Below are 22,117 nucleotides of genomic sequence, written 5' to 3'. Positions count from 1 at the left end.
ATGTGGAAACTGCAGCACTTTTTTAAGGGTAAAAATTTAGGCGAGAAAATCATATATTTTCAAGTGATTTTCAAGAGGATTTATACAGTAAAGTGTAGATAACTATCAAGGTATTATGTTTGCACTTGGCACTTTTGTACTGGCCATGTTTAAAAGCCTTCCTACGAGATCCTTTTCACTTTTTTTCTGTGTTTCTCTTTGTCCCTTTAAGCGTGTATGTATCTAATGGAGCAATCCTCAAAGCTGTTTGTTTTTTAAGCGATGCATAAACTAACACATTTTCATATTTTTAATCAGAATCATATTTATTGGCCAAATATACTTACATACACGAGGAATTTAACTTTGGTGGGTGTTAACTCTCTATACTTTCAACAAATAGACATGTAGTAGTAGTAAACATAGACAAATAGCAATATAGACAAATACTGTACAGTATAGAGAGAACAATAAACATATAGGCACATAGCAACAAAATATACAAAATACAAATAAGACATAATATCAGACAAGTTCACATGGAGTGGGATGTAAGTTGCAAAAAGCAATAGTGCAAAGTACTGTGCAATATGCATATTGGAATGATAAGTATGTAATGTGTAGAAAAGTGGGTGAGTGGCCAAAGTTGGGATGACTCCTCTTATCCACAGTTCTGTAGAGTGATTGCAGTGGGAAAGAAGCTGTTGTCTGGTTGTGTCTGGTTGTTTTTGTGCGCTGGGATCTGTAGCGTCTGCCAGAGGGGAGGAGGTTAAAGAGAGCATGTGCAGGATGTGTGGGTTCTTTGACATAATCATGCAGTTCTCTTTTTCTTCAGCTGGCTCCTCTTTGAAAAACCTGGCTTCCAGGGTCGTATCATCGCACTTGAGGAAGGTCCCACAGAGCACTTGGTGAATATGTGGGCAGAGGAGGAAACACCATCAACACTAGACCAGATGGGTCAACCTGTACCAACAGCACCTATGGTCATAGGTTCTATTCAGTTGGCAGTTAGAGTAAGTCAACCTGTTCATTTGGCAGTCTGTCATACTGTTTCCATATTGTTATTCTAACTATTTGGCCTGTTATGTTGTTTCCCACCTCCATATAAAGGAGGAGAAAAATGTCTAGTACCAAAAGCTGCCATTGATTGCTTGCTCAGATTTGTACTCTTCTCCAGGTTTTCTTTGATCAGACCGTTTCTGATTAAATTCCAATTTTGCCAATTTTACACATTAGACATTTAGAAACTTCATAAAGGTAGAGTTTTTATATGTAGATTCAACCTAAGAAAAGTTTGGCTTTTTTTAAGTTTGTTAAGTTTAAAAAGTGTTCTGTTACATAAAGTACGCTATCAAACAAATGAAATCTTACTCATACACTTTGGTAATGTATTGGCACTAAACATTTCAAACAACCTGTTACCAGGCCTTATTTGTAATTAAATTCTCACACAACTTAATATTTGTGTTTTATAGGATTATAGCATACCCCAAATCGACCTGTTTGCAGAATTCAATGGGTTGGGGAGGATGTCATCTTACTGTGACGACGCTGTAGAGATTGCCTCCTTTGGGATTCCACAGACCACCGGCTCCATTAAGGTTCATTCTGGAGTGTAAGTTCAGCTGACCGCTCATTTAGGACATTTTCACACCTACCTCATTTGGTCCGGACTTTTCAGTTTGGTCTAAACCAAAACTGCAGGTGGAAAGGTGCCTCGGATCAGGGTCCGTATCAAAAGACCAGATTTTGGTGCTCTTGGTCCGGATTAAACTGAACCATGGTCCGGTTTGTTTATAGTGTGAAAGCATTTTTTGGATGGTTGGGACTTTCACACCTTCTTTTCCACTCACTTTCTGAAACATACTCACACACGTGGACACTGTGTCTTTGTCCTTCTCACTAGTGGCAATTGTGCTACAATATAGCATTAAGATGGTGGTTTGTGGGTCTGGTAGGGTTTTCATAGTTAATAACAGTGCAGCTGGGCTCACACACACTCGGAGCCAGCGCTGGTGTGTTACACGTCACACTTTTTTTTCTCCTGGAGTGCAGGCATGCTTGGTGATATAACACACTGGGGCGCCATTATTCGGGCTTTTGCTTGGTTTCTCTGTGAATAAACATATCATGCATAACGAAATTAATAAAAAATATGCAATCTGATGGATAAAGCTTATTGATGGTTAGCACTTAAATTTTTTAGCTGGTGTAGAGATAAAGTACTGTATTTAGTTCCTTCATTATGCGACAGGATAAGACAGGTTTGCATCAGAAAATTCATTAAATAAGGGCCTAAATGGTCATTACTCCCCCTTTCCTGTCCCTGTGTGTCTTTAGCTGGCTGGTATACACTGATCCAGGGTTTGGAGGTTTTGTTGGAGTGCTGCAGGTTGGGGAGTATCCCCGCCCAGAGTCCTGGGGATTCCCTGAGCCCTTTATCGGGTCCCTCAGACCTCTCCGAGTGGTACAGTACATCAAATATATGATATATGTTTCCACTATACTGTCATTTTGCCGTTGTCATGGTCTGAGGAATGTTTGTCTTTTCCTTATAGGGACCAATAATGGTGGAGCATCCTCGTGAATTCAAGGTTTGTTTTCCATTGCATTACATTTGTTGCATCTATTAATGTCTGCTGTTTATAGAAACCTAACACATAGGCTTGGCAAAGGCTTTCCACGGTCTAGCTAGCTAGTCCAGGCTCTTAACTATATATTTTGTTATTATTAATATCTTTTTTCCGCTCTGTAAAGTGACTTTGAGTACCTAGAAAAGGTTTTTTGAAACCAGATGTGACAATTTTTGGACGAGAGGGTGGAGTTGGGGAGGATGACACGACCAAACCAGTGTCCTCACATGAGGCAATGGAACTCTTCTTCTCTTTCTCTACATTGCGATGAAAATAAAATAAAAATGGGATGTCGACTAAAGAGGAATAGATTAAATTCATAATCCCTGGATGATGAGCTGCGCAAATCTATTCAAACTTTTTTTTTTATTGTAAAAAGGTTAAGGTACGAAAACCTTGCAGTTGAGTTTTTTTTTTGCATTATTGTGTTTATTCGTCGCACACCTGGTGTGTAAAAGCATTAAGGCCTCTCTTCACAACTAACGCTCATCTTTAACTTCTTTCACCCAGGCCTTAGTGTTTGAGAAGCCCAACTTTGATGGAGAGTGCATAGAGGTTGACAGCGATGCGTATAACTTGCAAGTAGAGCTGGAAGAGGAGAAAACAGGCAAACCAGACGAGAACAAGAAGACATTGTCTACAGTGGGGTCTTTAAAGATACTTGGTGGTCTGTAAGTATCTGTTGAGTTAATAGATGCATGGGCAGTGATCATCGTCATCAGGCAACCAACCATTAGGTCAAATTTGACCCTTTTAAAAAATGTTTATATCTGAAATATAGTTTTTTTTTTTAAACCAAATTACCACAAAAAATGGAATGGATTCCATACAACGCTTTTTGTAAATACAATTGATCACTTTCATTCCTGACTAAACTCATCTGTACGTTCCTCAGATCTTCACTATTAGTCAAAATATTTCATAATTTCAGCTTTTTAAACTCAAATATTTGGTATAGTTATATAAAAATGAGGGTTATTGAACATCAATTCCAAAAAGTAGTGTACAACTGGTTGTAGTAAGGTGGTGTTAGTGAAAACTTCTGTGAAAAAGTCTGAAAAAGGGATAAAAATGTCAAATATCCTTCAGTTTTTGACCCGGGAGGAAAACACAAGGGTGAAACTACATTTACAGTGGAGTGGGTTGATTGGAAACTTTTAGCACTGACTTAATGTAGAGCTCTATGGAATTGCTTGTGTAGCTTTTTTAAATTCTCAATTTTGCAATTCCTTCCATGACTCTGCTATTACAGAAGCTCTAGGGCCGTCAGCCTGTTAACACATTTTTGGGGAAAACCCTGACATGGCTTAGACTAACATGTTCGTGATATGTCTTTGTTTTGTCCTTGCAGCTGGGTGGGCTATCAAGAGGCAGACTTTGAAGGCCAGCAGTACATCCTGGAGGAGGGGGAGTATCCTCACTGCAGTGACTGGGGAGGATCTGAGGATGGGCTCCTGTCGCTTCGGCCTGTATGCGCAGTGAGTATCTCCTGCGTGAGCTTGTTTCTCTGGCGCTAAGCACTGATTGCTGTGTTGTTTCTGCACGCCACCTTTTGGAGTTCACTGCTCATTAAAACACTACCCGCTCTGCCCCTCTTGGTCTTAATGAACTGGAAACCTAAAAAGAGTTTGTTTCCTGTGTGGAAAGGTTTTGTCCCAGACAGTGAGAACTTGAAATTAAAAAAGTTGCTTTTTACTTTCTAATAACTTCACCAAATCATCTTCCCTAGGATTTCCTTTCCCCTCACGTCAAACTGTTCAGTGAGCGGCACTTTGATGGACTGGGGCGCAACGTGGACTTGCTGGGCCATGTCATCAGCATGGAGGACGTCGGCCATAGTGGCAAAACTCAGTCTGTCAACGTCATGGGTGGAGTGTAAGTCAAACAAACCAATAAAAAACCAATAACTCACAAAGTTAAAGTTCGTAAAGATGGAGTGTAAACATTTTGACTCTGTGTTGTCCACGCCCTTATAGTGTTTGGGCGTGTGGCCCTCACCTTCTATACATAAGTATGCGTTCTATCACTGTATACACACACAGATGATACAATTATGAATAATCTCATGTGACATAGCTTTGTAATTGATATGTCATGTTTGACAAAGCATTACAAAAGCTTCCTTCTCTCGAGGGTAATGATTTACACTGATGATGTGAATAAGAAGAGTGAATCTTTGGTTACTAGTAAAGGTATACTTCTTTTTGAAGTTTCTTCAAAAAGGAGGCTTCGATCCAGGTTCGCTACTGTGCAGCTTGTTTTACTAGAAGTTATTTCAAGTGTTTGGCTTGAGGTCATGGTGCAACGCACCTTAGGATGAAATTACTTCGAAACATCATTTTAAGTAGCTATTGTTTAGGTTTAACAAATGTTTGAACACATTTTACGTCAGCTATTAATAGTAAATAATGCCTTTAAAACATAAGGTACACATTTTTTAGTTAGCAGATTTGTTCCAACCAGATGAATGTTTGAGCTGTGTGAATTTGTTTAACCTTTATCAACCTCTTTATGTAACGTTCAACTGTTTGCTTTTCATCGCCAGCTGAATCATTTTACAACCTCTTTAGAAGCATTGACAAACAGCCCAAGTCAGTGATTTAATGAGAGAACCAAACAGATCGTGAAGAGACCGCTTTACCAATCTGTCTCGAATAAAAGACTTCTGTCACTGTGGGGTTTCGCATCTTAGGCTCTTTTGTGTGTTTGCTTGGCAGGTGGGTGGGGTTTGAGAAGCCTGGATTCAGTGGAGAGCTCTACGTTCTGGAGAGAGGCCTGTATGCAAGCCCAGAGGACTGGGGAGCCCAGAACTTCAACATCTCATCCATACAGCCGGTCTTCCATGTAAGAAAAGATGTGTAGGATTGGTTAAAAACGTTATGTGGCTAATTCTTTTTACATTGGAAATAGTGTAATGGTTTAAGTAAATGACATTTTAAGTGAAAGGTTTAAGCTTTTGAAATAAGTCTTAGCAAAAGCTAAATGAGCAACTCTGTTGATAAAAAAAGGCTGTTGATGTTGTTAAAGTATGTTGATACCTCCCTCCTGTCTGTTTCAAAGGACCCACTGATGGTAAAAACCAGATTCAAGGTATCATCCCTCCAATTAATACTTTATATCAAACAGAATATTCATTTTTCCCGTCTTTTTCTGTGCTGGCTGGGTTTCTTAGTTCAGTTTTTATGTGTGTTACAGGTGCAGCTGTATTCTGAGCCAGACTTCCAGGGAAGGCTGGTGGCTCAGGAGGACAGCGCAGCAGCCCTGGATGAGGACTTCCAACCCAAGTCCTGTAAGGTGCTGGCTGGCAGGTAGGCACTAAAAACTACCTGGAACTCTCAGTGACTCTCTGGCTATTAGAGATTTAACGTGGTTGAAGGAAGATTGGAGGATGTATTTATTTGGCACCAAATTAAAAAAGGACTTTTGCCACATTTTTTTTTCTTTCAAAGTTTATATTCCACATGCTTGGTTAAAAAAACATTAAATAAACTTAGCATTCAGGGGACCCAAGTTCCACCTGAGAGTGACAATAACTACCAACCTAATGATGAGAATAGATTTTAAAGATGATAGTTATTGTCAAAATTACAATATGACAACAATGTGTGTGTGTGTGTGTGTGTGTGTGTGTGTGTCTGTGTGTGTGTGTGTGTGTGTGTGTCTTTCTGTGTCAGATGGGTGGCATATGAAGGAGCTCAGTTCACAGAGAACATGTATGTGTTGGAGGAGGGAGATTACCCCAACACAGAGGCCATGGGCTTCCTGTCCTCAGACTCTACCATTCGCTCCATACAAACCCTTGGACATGTGAGTATTGTCTATCTGCTTATATGAAAACTACATTTGGGCCCTATGTGATGCTTACTCTGCGTTGTTGGTGATAAATGAAAACTTCTAAGTTATTGTGGATGAGACTAATAATAAATGCTCTTCTTCTTCAGGAGTTGTCCCTGCCCTCCATTGTCCTGTTCAGTAAGGTGGGCTGTAGAGGGCGCAAGACGGCGCTGACTAACGGAGCTGTGAACCTGATGCAGGCAGGCATGGACACGCGCATATGCTCCCTGGTAGTGGAGGGAGGAATGTATGTCACTTTTTAAACATTTCCACCAATTATGTTTTTTGGTATCTTTTCAAGGCACAGTTAATCAAAATGGTTACTTTTTATATTAACTAATTCATTAATCATATATTTATATTATTTTTGTTTTGCCCAATCCTATCACTCAGAACAGGTGTTGGGGAAGTTACTTTTAAAAAGTCGTGTTTGCTCGTTACTTCCTAAAAAAAGTAATCTGTTACTTTACTTAGTTAACCCCTATGGAAAGTAACTTTTTACGTTACTCATTACTTGAAGTCAATTATACAAAAAGTATCTTTGATCATAAAGCCAATCTATGGTTTATATCAGTGAAGTGTCTGAACTACACTGCAGACTGGATTCTCTACTCATAGAGTGACGGTTGATTCATTATGAACAAGTCCAGCTGGCCATTGGCGCATGTAATGGATGTTTTACCTTGTACCAGCCACGATGGTCTGTGCGTTGTCGTGGCATGTGTCAAGTAGCTCTCCGCTCAGAGCGCCGTCCAGCAAAAGGCCACGAAGCTTTCAAAACTTAGCGTTGGCTGCTACTCCCTTGCCATGATTGCTCTGCTACCAGCCTCTGTCACACTGTGTGGAGCTTGTGAGCGCACAGCTGAGAAGGCAGTGTCGCTGTCAAATTTCCTATAAGTATAGCTTAAATGTATGTAAACTAGTCAACCTTGTTAGTATTGGCGATTTACATGTTTAAATTAGCAAAGTTTTTACCTTCAAACTCTTCAACCTTTAAGTGTTGAGGAAATGCAAAAAGGATCAGTGGAAAAACAATCAGATGTTCATATTACTGTAGAGGGTTTGACGGGAATACATGCAACTTCCTGAAATAGTTCTAGCTTAGCTTTTTGAACTGGACATGTTCTTATTAAACATGTTAAAGATGTGAGGAAGCTGCCAAGATACTTCACAAATGTATCATAAATCATGAAGCTCAGCTTGAAATGTAAATATATGTGATGTCTTTTTTTTTTTCTTTGTGAAACTAAACTGACACCCATGGCTGTCCTCTCACTAGGTGGGTGTTGTACGAAGGCAGTAACTACCGGGGTCGACAGCTGCTTCTCCAGCCTGGTGAAGTGACTGATTTGTGGAAGTTCAGCGGCAGGCGGCAATTAGGATCCCTACGTCCATTACCCCAGGTACGGAGCGAGTGATATGAGCCATCACAAAAAAGTGTATTAGACTATTAGTAATAAACAAAGTCTCGTGCATCAAGTGAGCGTCTCTGTTTTGTTTATTTTCAGTTCTTACGTGGATAAGAAGTACGAAACAAATCTAACCATGTGGTTTTGCATGTTTTCCTCCAACAGAAGCAGATGTACATCCGTCTGCGGAACATGGAGACCGGATGTGTGATGTCCCTGACAGGAACTCTGGATGACATCAAGCTGATGAGGGTTCAGGCTGTGGAGGAGACAGGAGGGTTAGAGCAGGTCTGGCTCTATCGGGATGGGCAGCTTACCTGCAAGGTACAACATTATGCCAACACCACACAAAACTGCAAAAACACTTGTCAGGGGTACACCAACTCATCTAGTCACCCACACCGTCTGTGGAAACTCTAGTGAAGCCTACAGGGACAACAGACAGCGATACATTTGCTTTCAAATGTGCAAGGCCTTGGCGCCTGGCTACCTGGTAGAGCGCACAGCCATATACAGAGGCTTGGTCCTCGACGCAGCGGCTGTCATCTTTAAAAAAAAAAAAAAAAAAAAGAAGAAAAAAAAAAGGCAAACAATGTCTTCAAACAGCACAATCAGGATAAAGTGAAGTGTTTAATTTACAACTACTTTTAGTATGACCTTAAAAGCCTCATATTCACCTTTATTATCTTCAGTATTTTGCTCTCCGACAGTCTTGTGGTTGTGCTCACTCGCCCTACAGTAACAGTGTCAGTGTCGCATGTGATCCCTAAATATTACATTTTTGCACAAAAAGTGTGATCAAACAGATGTTATTTTCTGTAGGAACCGTTCCAGTAGTTGGCTTTCGTGATGACATTACTCCACACTCTGGCACAGTTATTTTAAGCTAACTTTGTACCTGAAAACAAGGGCGTGCTCAAGACAATATGCAGAGCAGGAAAAAACATGTATTCCCAACAGACGTTATTCATTCATTCGAGTGGTTACCTCTGCCAAAGAGGTTATTATGTTTTTAATCCAGTTTGTAGTCAGGTTTCAACGCAGTTCAATGGAAAGTTAAGCAGTGGGACAAAACATTTTCTTTGTGAATGAATAATGTATTGTAACTAAATACGTGTTCTTCCTTAAAATACAGGGGCATGAGTATACACACCCATACGTTAAATTCCCATAGAGGCAGGCAAATTTTTATTTTTGAAGGCCAGTTATTTCATGGATCCAGGATACTATGCATCCTGATAAAGTTCCCTTGGCCTTTTGGAATTCCCTTCCAATACTTATGCATCTTCATCCTCAACCACCATGCCCTCTATGTCTCCAGCTGGTGGATGATTGTTGCCTGGAGACCACAGGCAGTGTGGTGATGGAGGGCGGACGGCTTTGTGTTGCCCCGGAGCGAGGCAAAGGCAACCACCTGTGGAACATCACCCCAGATGGCCGAGTGCACTGTCACCTCAAACCTAACCTGGTCCTGGAGGTCAAAGGTCAGATAGCTTAGTCTTAATTTCAAACATGTATTTGTAGAGTAACGTTTTAATGGGATAAATGAAAAGGTTCAACTATGTCAGTATGTGATCAAGATTCAGTTTCCCTGAACCAACAGCTCCCTCTCCTGGTGTATTGAAGAGGTGCAAGGATTAAAGTACCTAGCTGGTTGAACAAGCGCCCTCACTAAACTACTCTTTAGTCAAATAATTGCTGCTTCAACCACATTTTGTTCAGGTTTAATTATTTTGACTCTTTTATGACCGATCATTGGTGTCAACAGTCTAAATGTTTTTTTTAGTTAAAAAAAACACTGACTTGAGTTATATTGTTTTTGCTTCTTAGGTGGTCATCAGTATGACAAGAACCAGGTGATCCTCAACACGTGCAATGAGAGAAAATTGAACCAAATTTGGACCTTGGATATCCTGTGATCTGATGAGCCTCGTGCTAACTCATTATGAACCCTGTGGAAGACGCACACGCACACACACACACACACACATAGTTGGCCTGGGAGGTCACTGCACCTTTTTGTGGTATTTTGACACTCCTTGAGGAGGGTAACCATTGACTGGATCAACATTTAAACTATTATCATAGTGTAAAAAATATTGCTTATTTTTAACCCCTTGATTTCAAACACTATATACCAAAGACTCCCTTCTCTGTTTTGACTGCATGTAGTGAAAACTCAGCCCTGTTTCAATGCTGCATACCTTTCTTCACTTTATGGTACTTTTTGACTTCATGGCTCCGATTTTCCAGTTTTCTTTTCATGATGGTGGCCAATATGAATGTAAAGTGTATTGACAGCTGCAATATGAAGTCCGATGTGCCCACAATCCAAAGATTTTTTAAGACTAAAGAGTTTTCATTTTTATTGTTGGAGATCAAAAATGGTTTGAATATCTTTTTAAAATGTGATAGGTTTTTTCCATTTTTACACAAACTGTACTTTGCTGTATTAGGTTGTACATAAGCATCACTTGTATAGATTTGGGCCTAAATTTTAAAGCAGAACTGCAATGACAATGTCACACACTGTTGATTGTAAATATGTGAATGTTCCTTTCATCTTTTTTTAGAAAATAAAACAGTCTTTCTTTAGATTAAAATGACCGGTTTCTGTGAAATTGTCAAAGCTATAGTGTGCAGTTTCTGTCTCCCCCATGAGGAAGTCTAAGTAAAAACACATCATACAAGCCCTCTGTGATTATGCACCACTCCCCTACGCAGTTATTAGTAGCCAAGGAGGACACAGAGGATTGAGAAAATATGGACTCTTCAGAAGAGGTAATTATCATCACTTGAGTTTCTGCTCACGAAAGTTGCCGTACAACACCAGTTTCTGAACAAAACCATACTGAGAAATACAGAGTTGTGTGGAGCTGATTCATTAATTAGCTTTGTAGCAATGGCTTGAATGTAAAGAGCGTTTATTTATATCAAAAAGTTACACACTAAAGCTTTAACTAATGCTGGCTAACATGTACATGCCAACTTCATAAGGTGATAAAGTCAGTGTTGTTTTGAGCATCAGCATTTTACAAGTAGTTGTACATTGTTGTATGGAAAATTTGTAATCACGGTGAAATAAACATTTTGTAACGGGCATTCAATATATAAAAAAGTTGAGGTCTTAAGCTTTAAAGTTGCTGTCATTTCCTGGCTTTTAAATCTATTCTATCTTCCATGGATTTGGGGTTGAATTGCTCTCACCAGAGCAAACAAACCATTTCTGATGGTACACTGGGACATAGAAATAGACAAAAGTACAATATATTTAGATTTTTGGCACAAAATAACTTGCCCACCCCATTGTAAAATTAGCAAAAGTGTGCAAAAAGCAAACATAACTAAATCAGAATTAAAAAAAAGAACTCTCTCTTATTCTAGTCTCCAACATCTGAAATACACAAGGGAGAAACTAACATGAACCCACGGTGAAATACATATCACAAGTTACTGTGCAGGGCTTTAGTATTGGGATGCACGATTTTTGCAGGTGTTTGTGTTATTTTGTCCAGCCTCTGTACTATATATGGAACCCCAATTTCATTATGTTAACTGACACAAAAGGTGTATAAGGCATTTACACAACCCCGCTGTAACCAGTCAAACTATTTCTCAAATGTCAGCAACGTGACACCAAACAGAAGCAGCAGCCACATTCAATGACAGGTTATCAAGTCCATCATTAGCTAAACTGTCTAACAAAATAACATCAGAATGATTCTACAGTTTAATCAGCACCTCCTCCTCAGCAACGTTAAAACCACTACAAAGGCAGGTCGTTTTTTGCAGGGCTGTTGTGTTAGACTGCATTAGTTTTAGGAAGGTGTCCCTAATAAACTGGCAACTGAGTGTATGTGTACATACTTACATTTTACAGTCAAACATAACTATGTGCTCTTTTATTGAATTGAGAGTATAAAAAATAAATTGTAAAGCATACACAAGCAGCTTTAATTCTTACATACACATTTGTAGCTTCACAGCCCCAAGAAACAAGAAGCAATAGCCTTGTTCTTGGACCTTGTTTGCACCTGTGGATACAATAAGCTAACCTAACCTTGCATGTCAATGCCTTTAATTCAGTTTGTTTCAGGATTGTGCTGAAAAAGTCTCCCAGAGTCGGCGCTATAATTCTTCTCCCCCTTTGCTGACCAGGACCACGGTCTTTCCACGAGCATGCCCTTTCTCCATCTTCTCGAATGCCTGAGGAACCTGGCAGAAGCTGAACGTCTCATCCACCACTGGCCGAATCTGACAGAGAGCAGAGAGAGGAAGGCAGAGGTCAGGCCTGGTTTCTCAACTGTTGTGAGTTACAATATCAGTGGGGTAAGCAGCTGATGCAATTTCCTTCAATGATTTAATATCCTTCACAATTTGGAATTTTGAGACGCATGCATCAATCCTACTGCTGTGTGGTGACCACTAGTTAATGGAGTCAAAGAAAAGGACCCCATAGAATGTTTTGTACATTTGTTTGGTCGGCAAGTGACATTTTCTAAAACACTAAACAAATGTGAGAGTTGCCAACGCTGTGATACTGAAGGTACTCCGGGCCCAATTAAACCCTGATGTGCACCCAATAATAAGCTAACTGGAGGAAACAGAAGTCTGTCCATTGTCAGTTACATCAGTTAAATCTGATACTGTACCTTTCCTGCATCCACTAATTCCCTTATTTCATCCAGTGCGGGACCACTAGGTGCAAAGAATCCCCAGCGGTAGTGAACTCCTTTGACTAGGTGCTACAAGGAAACGGAATGAGAGAACAGGCATGATTAAAACTTTTGTGTACATAGCAGAAACTCTACTGATGACCAATAGTAAGGCCTAAACTAGAAGAAAAACAAGTCATGTTTAACTGATCACGTTAATTTGGAACAGCTTTAAACTTCCTCTTCTCATCATTTGATTTATTAACTTCCTGCTTTCCAGCATTGCACCTCGCTTCATGATCACAGTGCTGTTAGTCCCTGTCATAATAGAAACATTAATAGCAGTTATAAGTACAGGCACCGATCTCAAGCTAGTGTACTTTTCACTATGTATCAAGAACATTCTGAATGACAGGTCTTCACAAATGTTAATTGATCTTACTTTGCAAACAAAATTATATTTTTCAACCTAGGCGTGTATCCAAAGAGTCTCATGGGTGGAGATGCAAAACGTTTTCCTTCACGTCTTTACCAGCAGGTTAGGATTTCCTGCAACTCATGCAAACAGGAAAAATGAGTTGAGTCTTTTGTAATGCTTGTAGTCATCGTGTGTGCGTGCGTGTGTGTGGGGACATTTCAATATAAAAAAGGGGTTACTTAACGCGTTTCCTTTAGGCTTAGATAAAAATGAGGACAATGTGAAAACCAAGCCAGCTGTCGGCGCTCTAGTTTGCCTTTTATGCACAGAGTGAATGCATGAGGGAATAAGGATGTGTAAGACCTGGAGGTGTACAGTGTTGTTTGCTTCCTGTCTATTAAACAACAAGGTACATCCTCTCCAATTATTTTTAATTGGTTTAAGGTTTCAACATTCTGCTGTATATGTCTTTCCACATCAGCTCATCAACACTAAAACAATGCATCAGCAACTGGAAAAGTCCGGTCAGTCTGAGTACTTTGTTCTGATTGGAGGGATAGTATGAGTGCTAATGATAGTCAATGTTGTTGTAAATGAGATCCTCCCTGTGGAGCGCATCTCTCCTAGTCTTACTTAGAGATTTTATTACATTGTCTGAAGCACAATGTGTAAACCCGAAAAACAAAATCAGCTGATCGCTTCACGAGTCTACTGAGAGTTCAAGTGTGAAAGCGGCAATGTGGGCTACATGGCTATTTATTTTATTTTCATAGAAAAAGATATGCTGGAAAGGAAGTGAAAGAATGTAGACATATTTCAACTGAAATGTTACATTAAAATGGTATTGTGTGGAAAGCAACAAACACCCAACTCCTCCCCAAGATCTGCATTTACAGTCTGTGTCTTGTCCTATCTCTGTCAACCTCGGGGGCAAACCCCTCGGTTTAACATAGTCACATCATTCTACTTTTGGCAAGAAAAAACAAACAGAAAATGGCTGATTTCTCTGGGGCTGTCCCGGCCCGTTATGATCATCCATCAAACTCCCTTTGTTAAGTTTCGATTTCATGAGTATTTCAAGTCCAGCGGCTCTGTGAGGTTGTACTTAAGCATAGTGCTACTGTACATTTACAGTACATTGCATTTAATTGTATCATTTATCAATGATAACTGTAATGATTTTCAACATCTTTATTTTGCATCTTAGCATGCCTAAATTTGCTAATAAACAAATACAAAGTACAGTTTAGGCTGATGGGAATGTGATTTTAAAACAAAAAGTTGAAATTATTTTTATTTTGACCTCACAATGGCTAGAGGAAAAGTTACGAGATGGCAAAAGTGATTAGGATAAATTGTCTGGGGACCATTACCACATCCATGAGCCACAGTGAGACTGCCAGGAACAGCCTGACCAAATGCACCGTTTACTCATTTACACTTGTAAAATATTTAAGTGCCAAGCTGTTTGGAACTATATATCTGTTATTCATTCTTTAATTGTAGCGAAAGAGCTTGAGATGTAGGGCCTCAGTCTATCGACGAGATCTGACAAATTAGATTAATATAGAATAATAAATAATGCAACACAAAATGATTATTTCCCCTTAATTACAAATGTTCCCATACAACAATGTACACCTACTTGTAAAATGCTTATGCTCAAAACACAATACTGACTTTATCACCTAATAAAGTTGGCATGTACATGTTAGCCAGCATTAGTTAAAGCTTTAATGTGTGAGTTTTTGATATAAATGAATGTCTGTTACATTCAAGCCATTGCCAAATGAGTTGCTACAAAGCTAATTAAGACTGTCAGCTCCACACAACTCTCTGGATTTCTCAGTATGGCTGCGTTCAGAAAATCTGTGAAAACAATTCCCTCTTCCCTCTTCTGAAGAGTCCTTCATGGTTTTCATCATCAGTGTCCTCCTTGGCTACTGGCAACTGCATTTGCTTTAAGTTCAATATCCTCTCCTTTCAGCTCTGTTTTGGTCTCCAACAAATTCTGAGAAAGTGCTTCATATTATGTTCACCTGCTAGATGCTAAATTTGTCCATCTGCCACTTGGAGCTGGGCACGTGCAGGTTGCATACAGTACGTTGATCAGAGCATTTAAGTTTTAAACAGATGTGGCTAGAAGCAGGACTAAAGGGGGGCAGATTAATAAACTAAGAGACACTAAAACGCTCCTTAGAGGTTAGGACATTTTTCTCTGGATTTGTCACCACAAGTGACACATTTGACATAACACAATCATTAGATTTATTTGTAAAGATAGTGATAAGCATCATGAAAAATCATTTATTTTGTCTCTTAAAAAACTGATATGGTGTTGAATCTGATAATCCTGATTCACTTTTTCCTGGTTCCAATACCTGTTCCACTTTGGTTAGATTCCAATACATTTCAAGACTACAGAACAGCTAAACATTATTAGCAAAGCCTTTTGAAACTCTGAAACATTGACACTTTGGAACAACTGAAGTTCCCCATATTACTTCTACCTCACATCCTGTTTTCAGTTAGAAAAACACAGTTTCCATATTACTGATTGTAAAGTAATGGAAATAAATTGCAATAAGCTCTAATCTTTTGGAGTAACCACTTTAACACGTGTGTGCACTTGTTACTTAGAGATTTAACCATACATATAAATGTATAAAGATGTTTCATATCTAAGGATTTAACTTACTGCTTCATGCTGGGGATTGTGTGGTTAGGAAAGAGGTGGCGGAGCCACAAATGCACTGCATGCAAGCGTTGTTCTGCATGATGTTCTCCGCAGCGGGCTGCACCGACAGGATGCAAGCGTATGTGTAGGGTACATGTTCTAAATGTGTCTTGCATGTAACAGCATATATGTTCTGCATTACTGACTGAAAAAAATTGTAGCCATAGTAACTGGAAATACATCACAATGTCTCTGGTATTGCTTATAAACGGTTTCCTCACTGATCTGAAGGGAAATCAGGAACTGCAGCATTTTCACACAATGTCTCAATGCAAGACAGCTGCTATTCGAATCAGATTACCGGACTATGTGACCAGCTATTCACAACTGGGTTCTCTGGCTGTGCAGTTTGTGTTGGATGTTTATCTGGCTACTTGTTCATTAACACACAATATTTTCAGCTATAAGCCAAGTTTAAAAATAGAGTGCTCTTTGCATGAGGACCTGGAAGAAATGGCTGTGGGCTGCTTCCTTAAAATGAACACTTTGGGCATGTTACAACATAAATATGTAATTCCCCTGTGCACAAATCTTCATCCAACACCTCTGGAATAAACTGGAACGCTGACTGCGAGCCAACATAGCTAGTAGGGTTTCATCCTGGGAACACACATCTATGAAATATAATAAACTGTTACGTTCTAAGCGTAAACCAAATAGGCTGATGTGTGCAGACTATACGTATCACTACAGAAATATGTAGTTTCTCAAGTAGAGTGATTGTAATCAGCTGTGCGTTCTGGCTATGTGCGTGCTCCAGCAGCCTCTGAACACTAACAGCATGTGGAATACTAGAATGACTTTGAGAAATCCAAATGAATTGCTTTAACAAATTATTTTGTTTATACAATGAAAACTTGTCAGATATCATTTTAAGCCGAATGATTTTCAACCAACATTAGTGTTGATTAACATAAATGGTGTTCTTTTTCCTCAATTTACCCTATACCCTAAAGCGGTCAGGTTGGGAACCCATAAGTGTATGCATATTTCTTCTTGTTGCCTTTAGTGTTGTTTGAAATATGAGCAATGCATTTTGACTGTAGCTAAAGTTATACATTAAAAACAAGTCAATTTCCCTGGATTCTGAGAATAGTGTATTAATCCCTACTACAGTAGCTAGGGTGTGATCTGCAAGTGTCCACATACGTTTGGCAACATACTGTACTGAACTCACTCATCTGATGATGTTGTCATGCGTTTGTTTTTGCGAGGGCATTTTTAGACCAAGACTGTTGATAGAAGCATGAAAATTGTTTACCCAAAATTCCAGTTTTTTTAAATTTCATTCAAGTTTTTTTTTTTTCCTGGAATGGTAGAATAAGGAGGGTCAATTATATTATAATGCTCCTATTCTTACAACACTAGCAGCAAAAATGAGCATTGATGCATCCTTGCAAAAAACACATCAGTCCGTTCTTCAATAAATATGTAATTAATTATATTGCATCTGTGTAATTCTATTATGCTTACTTTGAGGATTTTGGTGGCCACTGTGGCAGCAGTCCGCATCATGCCATCAGCAATGCCAAGCCTGTCAGTGTTCTGGATGAACGGTGTTACGAGGGTGATATACTTTGCGCCACACCAAGGCTTAAGCAGATTCAGCGCCCAACGCTCCGTGTCCCCCCCAATATTATCCAGGATCAGGTCAAATCTGGAGGAGGGAGAGGGGTAGGGTTAGTGAAAATGAGAGATACAAGCAAAGATGGCATTATTGGGCATAAAAGACAAACTAAAGTTAAATAGAGAAATAGTAGGTGTGGAAAGAAAAGGATGACTGGGCAGAAATGGAGAGAGAAAGAGATTACGACGTGTGATTAAGTTCTAAAGTGCATTGTTTTCCCACACTGATGCGCCGACAGCAGTTAAAGGGACTGGGTTGCCTTGGTATGATACATACACAGAACAACTCATCCTAAATACCACAATGAATGATAAATGACTGTAGGTGTTTGTGTGGGATTCTCGCACTTTTCCAAAGCACTGAGCGGCTCCTCAACAGGTCCGGCAGTGTAGTCCACCACATGGTCTGCCCCCAGGCCCCTTACAAACTGCTCTGCATTCTGGGAGCAGGTAACAGTCACGTGGGCTCCCCAAGCCTTCAGCATCTGGACACAAATGATAGCATCAGCTGTTGTTTGTATCATTTACTGTATGTCTAACTACCAAACAACTACATGAATAAATAAATAGATTTTGGGGTTATTGTAGGGAGCACATTAACCAATGTGGTTGTTAACCAATGTTTGAGAAGTGCACAGAATGTTTAATTAATGAGATCAAGCGCTACTTCTGTGTAATGTGAGCTACAGTATTCAGGTCACCAAGCAAGCTGTGTGGCACAGTCTGAAACCTGACAGGCCAAGCCGACACTCCTTTACACAGTTAACCTCATGATCAGTGCCCTTGTTTATTTCTACACTATGCATATATGTTTTTATTTAGAGCAGCCTGTTCTGAGCTTGATGCACTTACACATGTTACATAATGTTTACAATGTACAGCCTCACACATCCTCATGCTCCTTTTGATTCATACCTGTATAGCAAATGTTCCCACTCCACCGGATCCCCCGAGGATCAAAATCCTGTAGGGGAAAGGAAAATCAGACATATACAATGTGTGTCAACACTTTTTTTGACACTAGTGTTGCACAGCCACTACCACATTAGGTTTCTTGTTAAATCCACTTTGGGCTTTAACGTGTCAAGTTCACTGCAGTGCAAGGCAGAAAAGTACAGCACATCATCCGCAGGCTCATTACAGAACAGGCTAAAAGGGGCTTAGCTTAAAAGGCACAGAGTGGTATAATTGGTTAGATCAAGGGACAGAAAACATATTTGGGGTGGACAGGGATTATGTGTGTGTGTGTGTGTGTGTGTGTGTGTCTGTCAGTGTTTATCCACATTCCCTCACCGCTTCTTGGCACAGTTGTCCTTACTGAGCCCCCCGGTGTTGACCAGTGCCGACCAGGCTGTGGTTGCCACATAGGGAATGGCTGCTGCCTCTCTGTGGCTTAGTGACTTTGGCTTGTGGGATACCTGAGCACAACACACATTTACAATCATTATAAAAACAGAACCGCCTCAACACCTGCTGAGTCATGATGAAAAAGCATCTGCCAGAACAACTGTACAACATTTACCTGATTTTTTTTTTGCATGCTTCACTAATGAATGAATCATTTTAAAAGGAAAACAAAAACACGTTTTCATATGCTGACGTTAAAACTGCAACAAACAACATTCAAAAAAAGCGGAAGCTCAATACACAGAACTGATAAAGAGATATAATCAAACCTTAACACTAAATTGAGAAACTTGCTCCAACAACATCACCTCAAAGCACCACCAGATGAACAGTACCTCATTGGCACTCAGCACCACAAACTCTGCCAAGCTGCCCTGTTTCCATGGCGGGATAGCTGCCCACACCTGATGGAGACACACAGCAACATGACACTCATGAACCGGAGACATAAACAACTGTGTGCCTTCATTTCTATACAGTTAGTTTACAATCGCTTAGGATGACAAGACTGTGCAGTCATCTATCAAATCAAAAGTAGAACATGCATGAGGTCACACAGTGAGCCACTCTCTATTTTACTGCTGTCTGAATTAGTCAACAAATGTTTGGTCAGAAAAGGCCAGATGGGAATTCATGAAGTGCTAAAACTTTTAAGTTCATTAAATATAACGTGTGATCAAAATGTTTTCCAAGAAGAAAACTAGGTGTGAAACACAAGGTTGTAAACTGAAAGGAAAATTAAAATACATGACTAAATAGAGGGGAAAAAAACGTGATCTTAGTTTCCTGTGCCTGGTATAAAAAAGGAAGAGAAAGAATTATAAAAGGTACATAGATTCTTCAGACATGTGCGGTGTATTAGAGCTGCATCTAACAATTGGTTTCATTATCAATTATTCTGCCAATTATTTTCGCAAATAATCAAGCAATCGCAGTTATTTGTATTGCACATACATGATTTCCTTTCAGTGAAACAAACCACATGTTTGCCTTTTTCACAATTGAACACATACTAACTCAACCCCATCTTGAACAGGTGTCCTCTGTTAAATGTAATGCTTGTCTCACTATTTGTATGTTATGTCATGTCTTTCTATGTTAAACTACCTGTTGTGTTTAGTCTTGATTCACCAATATAGATCTAAAAAGCTGGAACCAATACATACAATACTAACAAAAGTTGAATCCATTAGTTTAATAACACTCAACAGCCTCTCCCAGCTTGCTGCACAATCCTACTCTACCACAGAGGGCTGAGATTTGGAAAAGACTTGAGTCATGACGCGTTTCTAAGCCAGGCGGAGATGACGGTGCACAATACTGGTAGAAGGTGCATTGTGACAAGGAATGAAGGAACTAGGTCATTGCTGATGCTCAGTTTGAATTACAGAGCCCAATGTTAGCCACTGACTCTGCCTCCGAATATCAGGATCCATTAGCACAGGTCATGTGTTTTTATCAATGTTCTAAATGATTCTTGTCTAATGTGTAAGGTGTTTTGAAGCACTGTAACTGGAGCTAGATGGTTTTGTTTACGTCCCCATGACTACAGACGTTACATTCATCCTTTATTCATACATGACTCAAAGTTTGCAGAGGGAACAAGTTGTTTCTGTAGAAGAAGCCTGCCTGTATGTATCATGAAGTGGTTACTGAGTCCACACACACACAACTCTTTCATCAGCTTTTTGCTCTGTTTACCTCATCCCTTTCTCTGAAGTACTTCACATCCAGGCCGCACTCCATGATGACCCCTGACACATCCCTTCCCAGGATGAGAGGGAACTCGCTGCCTGACTGCTTGATATTCAGAGGGTCTCTCTTCATAGACATTGTTGCAGCACCATAGCCACCTGACAGGGAGAGTGTCTCTGATTACAAATCATTTGAGATAATTAGCTACATAGACACATGCTACATGTTGAAATGGGAGGGGGGGGGGGGGGGGGGAGGAGAAAAAAGGACCAGGACAAGATTAGATTTTACTGCCATTCTGCACAGTACAAAGTACAAAGACAGCGAAATGCAGATTGCTTCCTACCAGAAGGTCAAAAAGAGCAGAAAAGTGCAATGTGATATTTAAGTATAGACAGGACAAGATATGACAATAGGATAATAGGACAATATAGTGCAGCGTAGACAATAGTGTACAGTTGGTTTACAGAAGGTGGTTTAGAGTTGTTAAGGTCGGATTCGAACCCAGGCCTCTGCAAAGTTCTCAGCCTACATGGGGCACCAGGTCTACTGGGTATACTTAAGGTCGCCCCAAATATCCTCTTTTCTTCAAGAAGTCATTGTCGTTGGTGGATAGCTAGTGAAGGGTTGCTTTCAAGTTAGTTTGGCTCACTTTTGATTAAGAAAGATTATTGTATTGTGTTTATTGTTACAGATTACGCTTATGAAAAAAATGTTGCTTCGGCAGCTGAGACAGAAAAGACAGAAATTATTTCAATTTAGCATCCCCCCCTTTCAAGATCACAGAGTGTTTAATCAGGCCCCGCCTGTGTGGGAGAAGAATAATGACTCATGATTCATTTTAAGCAACATATTACCACAGGAAACGTCAGTCTCAGACTCTGCATCCTCCTTATTTAGTATCTATTTTGCTCGCTAAGAAAGAAAAGATACCTCATATCAAACAATATTGCATTGTCTAGTGCATCTGCAGTCACATAGTCATATAGATACACATCACATAAATGTTTAAAAAAATAAAGGAAGAAAAAGTGTCACCTTAGCTCGTACAGTGTCATCTTAAGTCATTTCTATCAGTACTGACCGAAAAGGTGTAGGCTGAAGCCTTTGCTTATTACACCTACCCTTTTTACATTCTCTTGTATTTTATCTGCAGGTTAAAATGTAGGCCCACATGCTTGTTACTCACCTCTCATGTTTACATCTAGTGGGTTCAGTCCTGCTGCCTGCACTTTAACAATGACCTCATTGGGGTAGTTGATGACGGGGAAACTGGCATTTTTAGTAAACCGAAACACATCATTGCCTCCGTATGTATCAATAACCCAGGCAGGCATAATAGTCATGCTGCTTCTGGTAGTGCTGAACAGTCTTGATGTGTTGACACTTAGTGGTTTAGTGTGGTGAAACAACCACCTACTGTACACTAAGTGTCCCACAGAACTCATCTTTAAATATTCTCAATTAAATAAAATAGTGCACCTGTAAATTTGCAGTGCTCTAAATCCCTGTTAAAGATACTTCTAACTGTACAGCCACTATGCTACAGTAAATTACTTATTGAAGATATTTATACGCCATGACTAAATTCTAACTATAAGCAAATCTTAACTAGCCATTACGATAAAAGCAATAACTCCAAATTTTAGGATGATTTCCAATCGACGTCCTCTTCCTTAACGTGTTACTTCTCGGCCGGTGTCTTTCATAGTGCTCAGCCTCTC

The 22,117-nt window shown here is 39.8% G+C and overlaps 2 protein-coding genes across 10 annotated transcripts in view; one reads left to right on the top strand and one right to left on the bottom strand.

Moving 5' to 3' along the window:
• crybg1a (crystallin beta-gamma domain containing 1a) overlaps window positions 1-10,409 on the top strand; it is a 44,363-nt gene extending 33,954 nt beyond the window's left edge. For all 9 annotated transcript variants that reach the window (XM_034857476.1, XM_034857477.1, XM_034857482.1 and 6 more), the window contains 16 exons: window positions 815-992; window positions 1,455-1,594; window positions 2,320-2,446; window positions 2,538-2,573; window positions 3,123-3,283; window positions 3,964-4,090; window positions 4,342-4,487; window positions 5,330-5,456; window positions 5,673-5,702; window positions 5,808-5,920; window positions 6,287-6,419; window positions 6,554-6,693; window positions 7,726-7,849; window positions 8,021-8,179; window positions 9,177-9,339; window positions 9,686-10,409. In XM_034857476.1, coding sequence (XP_034713367.1) covers window positions 815-992; window positions 1,455-1,594; window positions 2,320-2,446; window positions 2,538-2,573; window positions 3,123-3,283; window positions 3,964-4,090; window positions 4,342-4,487; window positions 5,330-5,456; window positions 5,673-5,702; window positions 5,808-5,920; window positions 6,287-6,419; window positions 6,554-6,693; window positions 7,726-7,849; window positions 8,021-8,179; window positions 9,177-9,339; window positions 9,686-9,774 — 1,993 coding nt within the window. In that variant the 3' untranslated portion in view covers window positions 9,775-10,409. The remainder of the gene's footprint in view (window positions 1-814; window positions 993-1,454; window positions 1,595-2,319; window positions 2,447-2,537; window positions 2,574-3,122; window positions 3,284-3,963; window positions 4,091-4,341; window positions 4,488-5,329; window positions 5,457-5,672; window positions 5,703-5,807; window positions 5,921-6,286; window positions 6,420-6,553; window positions 6,694-7,725; window positions 7,850-8,020; window positions 8,180-9,176; window positions 9,340-9,685) is intronic.
• Window positions 10,410-11,742: 1,333 nt separating this feature from the next.
• On the bottom strand, window positions 11,743-22,114 carry rtn4ip1 (reticulon 4 interacting protein 1). Its single transcript, XM_034857484.1, has 9 exons — window positions 21,583-22,114; window positions 20,400-20,551; window positions 19,034-19,102; window positions 18,585-18,709; window positions 18,207-18,255; window positions 17,640-17,776; window positions 17,139-17,322; window positions 12,508-12,600; window positions 11,743-12,109 (listed from the first exon to the last, which is right to left on the bottom strand). The coding sequence occupies exons 1-9, from the start codon at window positions 21,839-21,841 to the stop codon at window positions 11,984-11,986; spliced, it is 1,194 nt and encodes a 397-aa protein (XP_034713375.1). The 5' UTR covers window positions 21,842-22,114; the 3' UTR covers window positions 11,743-11,983.
• Window positions 22,115-22,117: the final 3 nt, after the last annotated feature.

Source organism: Etheostoma cragini, chromosome 20 (assembly GCF_013103735.1).
Source record: "Etheostoma cragini isolate CJK2018 chromosome 20, CSU_Ecrag_1.0, whole genome shotgun sequence".
In the NCBI taxonomy this organism is placed as follows: Eukaryota; Metazoa; Chordata; class Actinopteri; order Perciformes; family Percidae; genus Etheostoma; species Etheostoma cragini.
The sequence above is the reverse complement of the archived record's forward strand: the minus strand, read 5'-3'. Positions and strand labels throughout refer to the sequence as shown.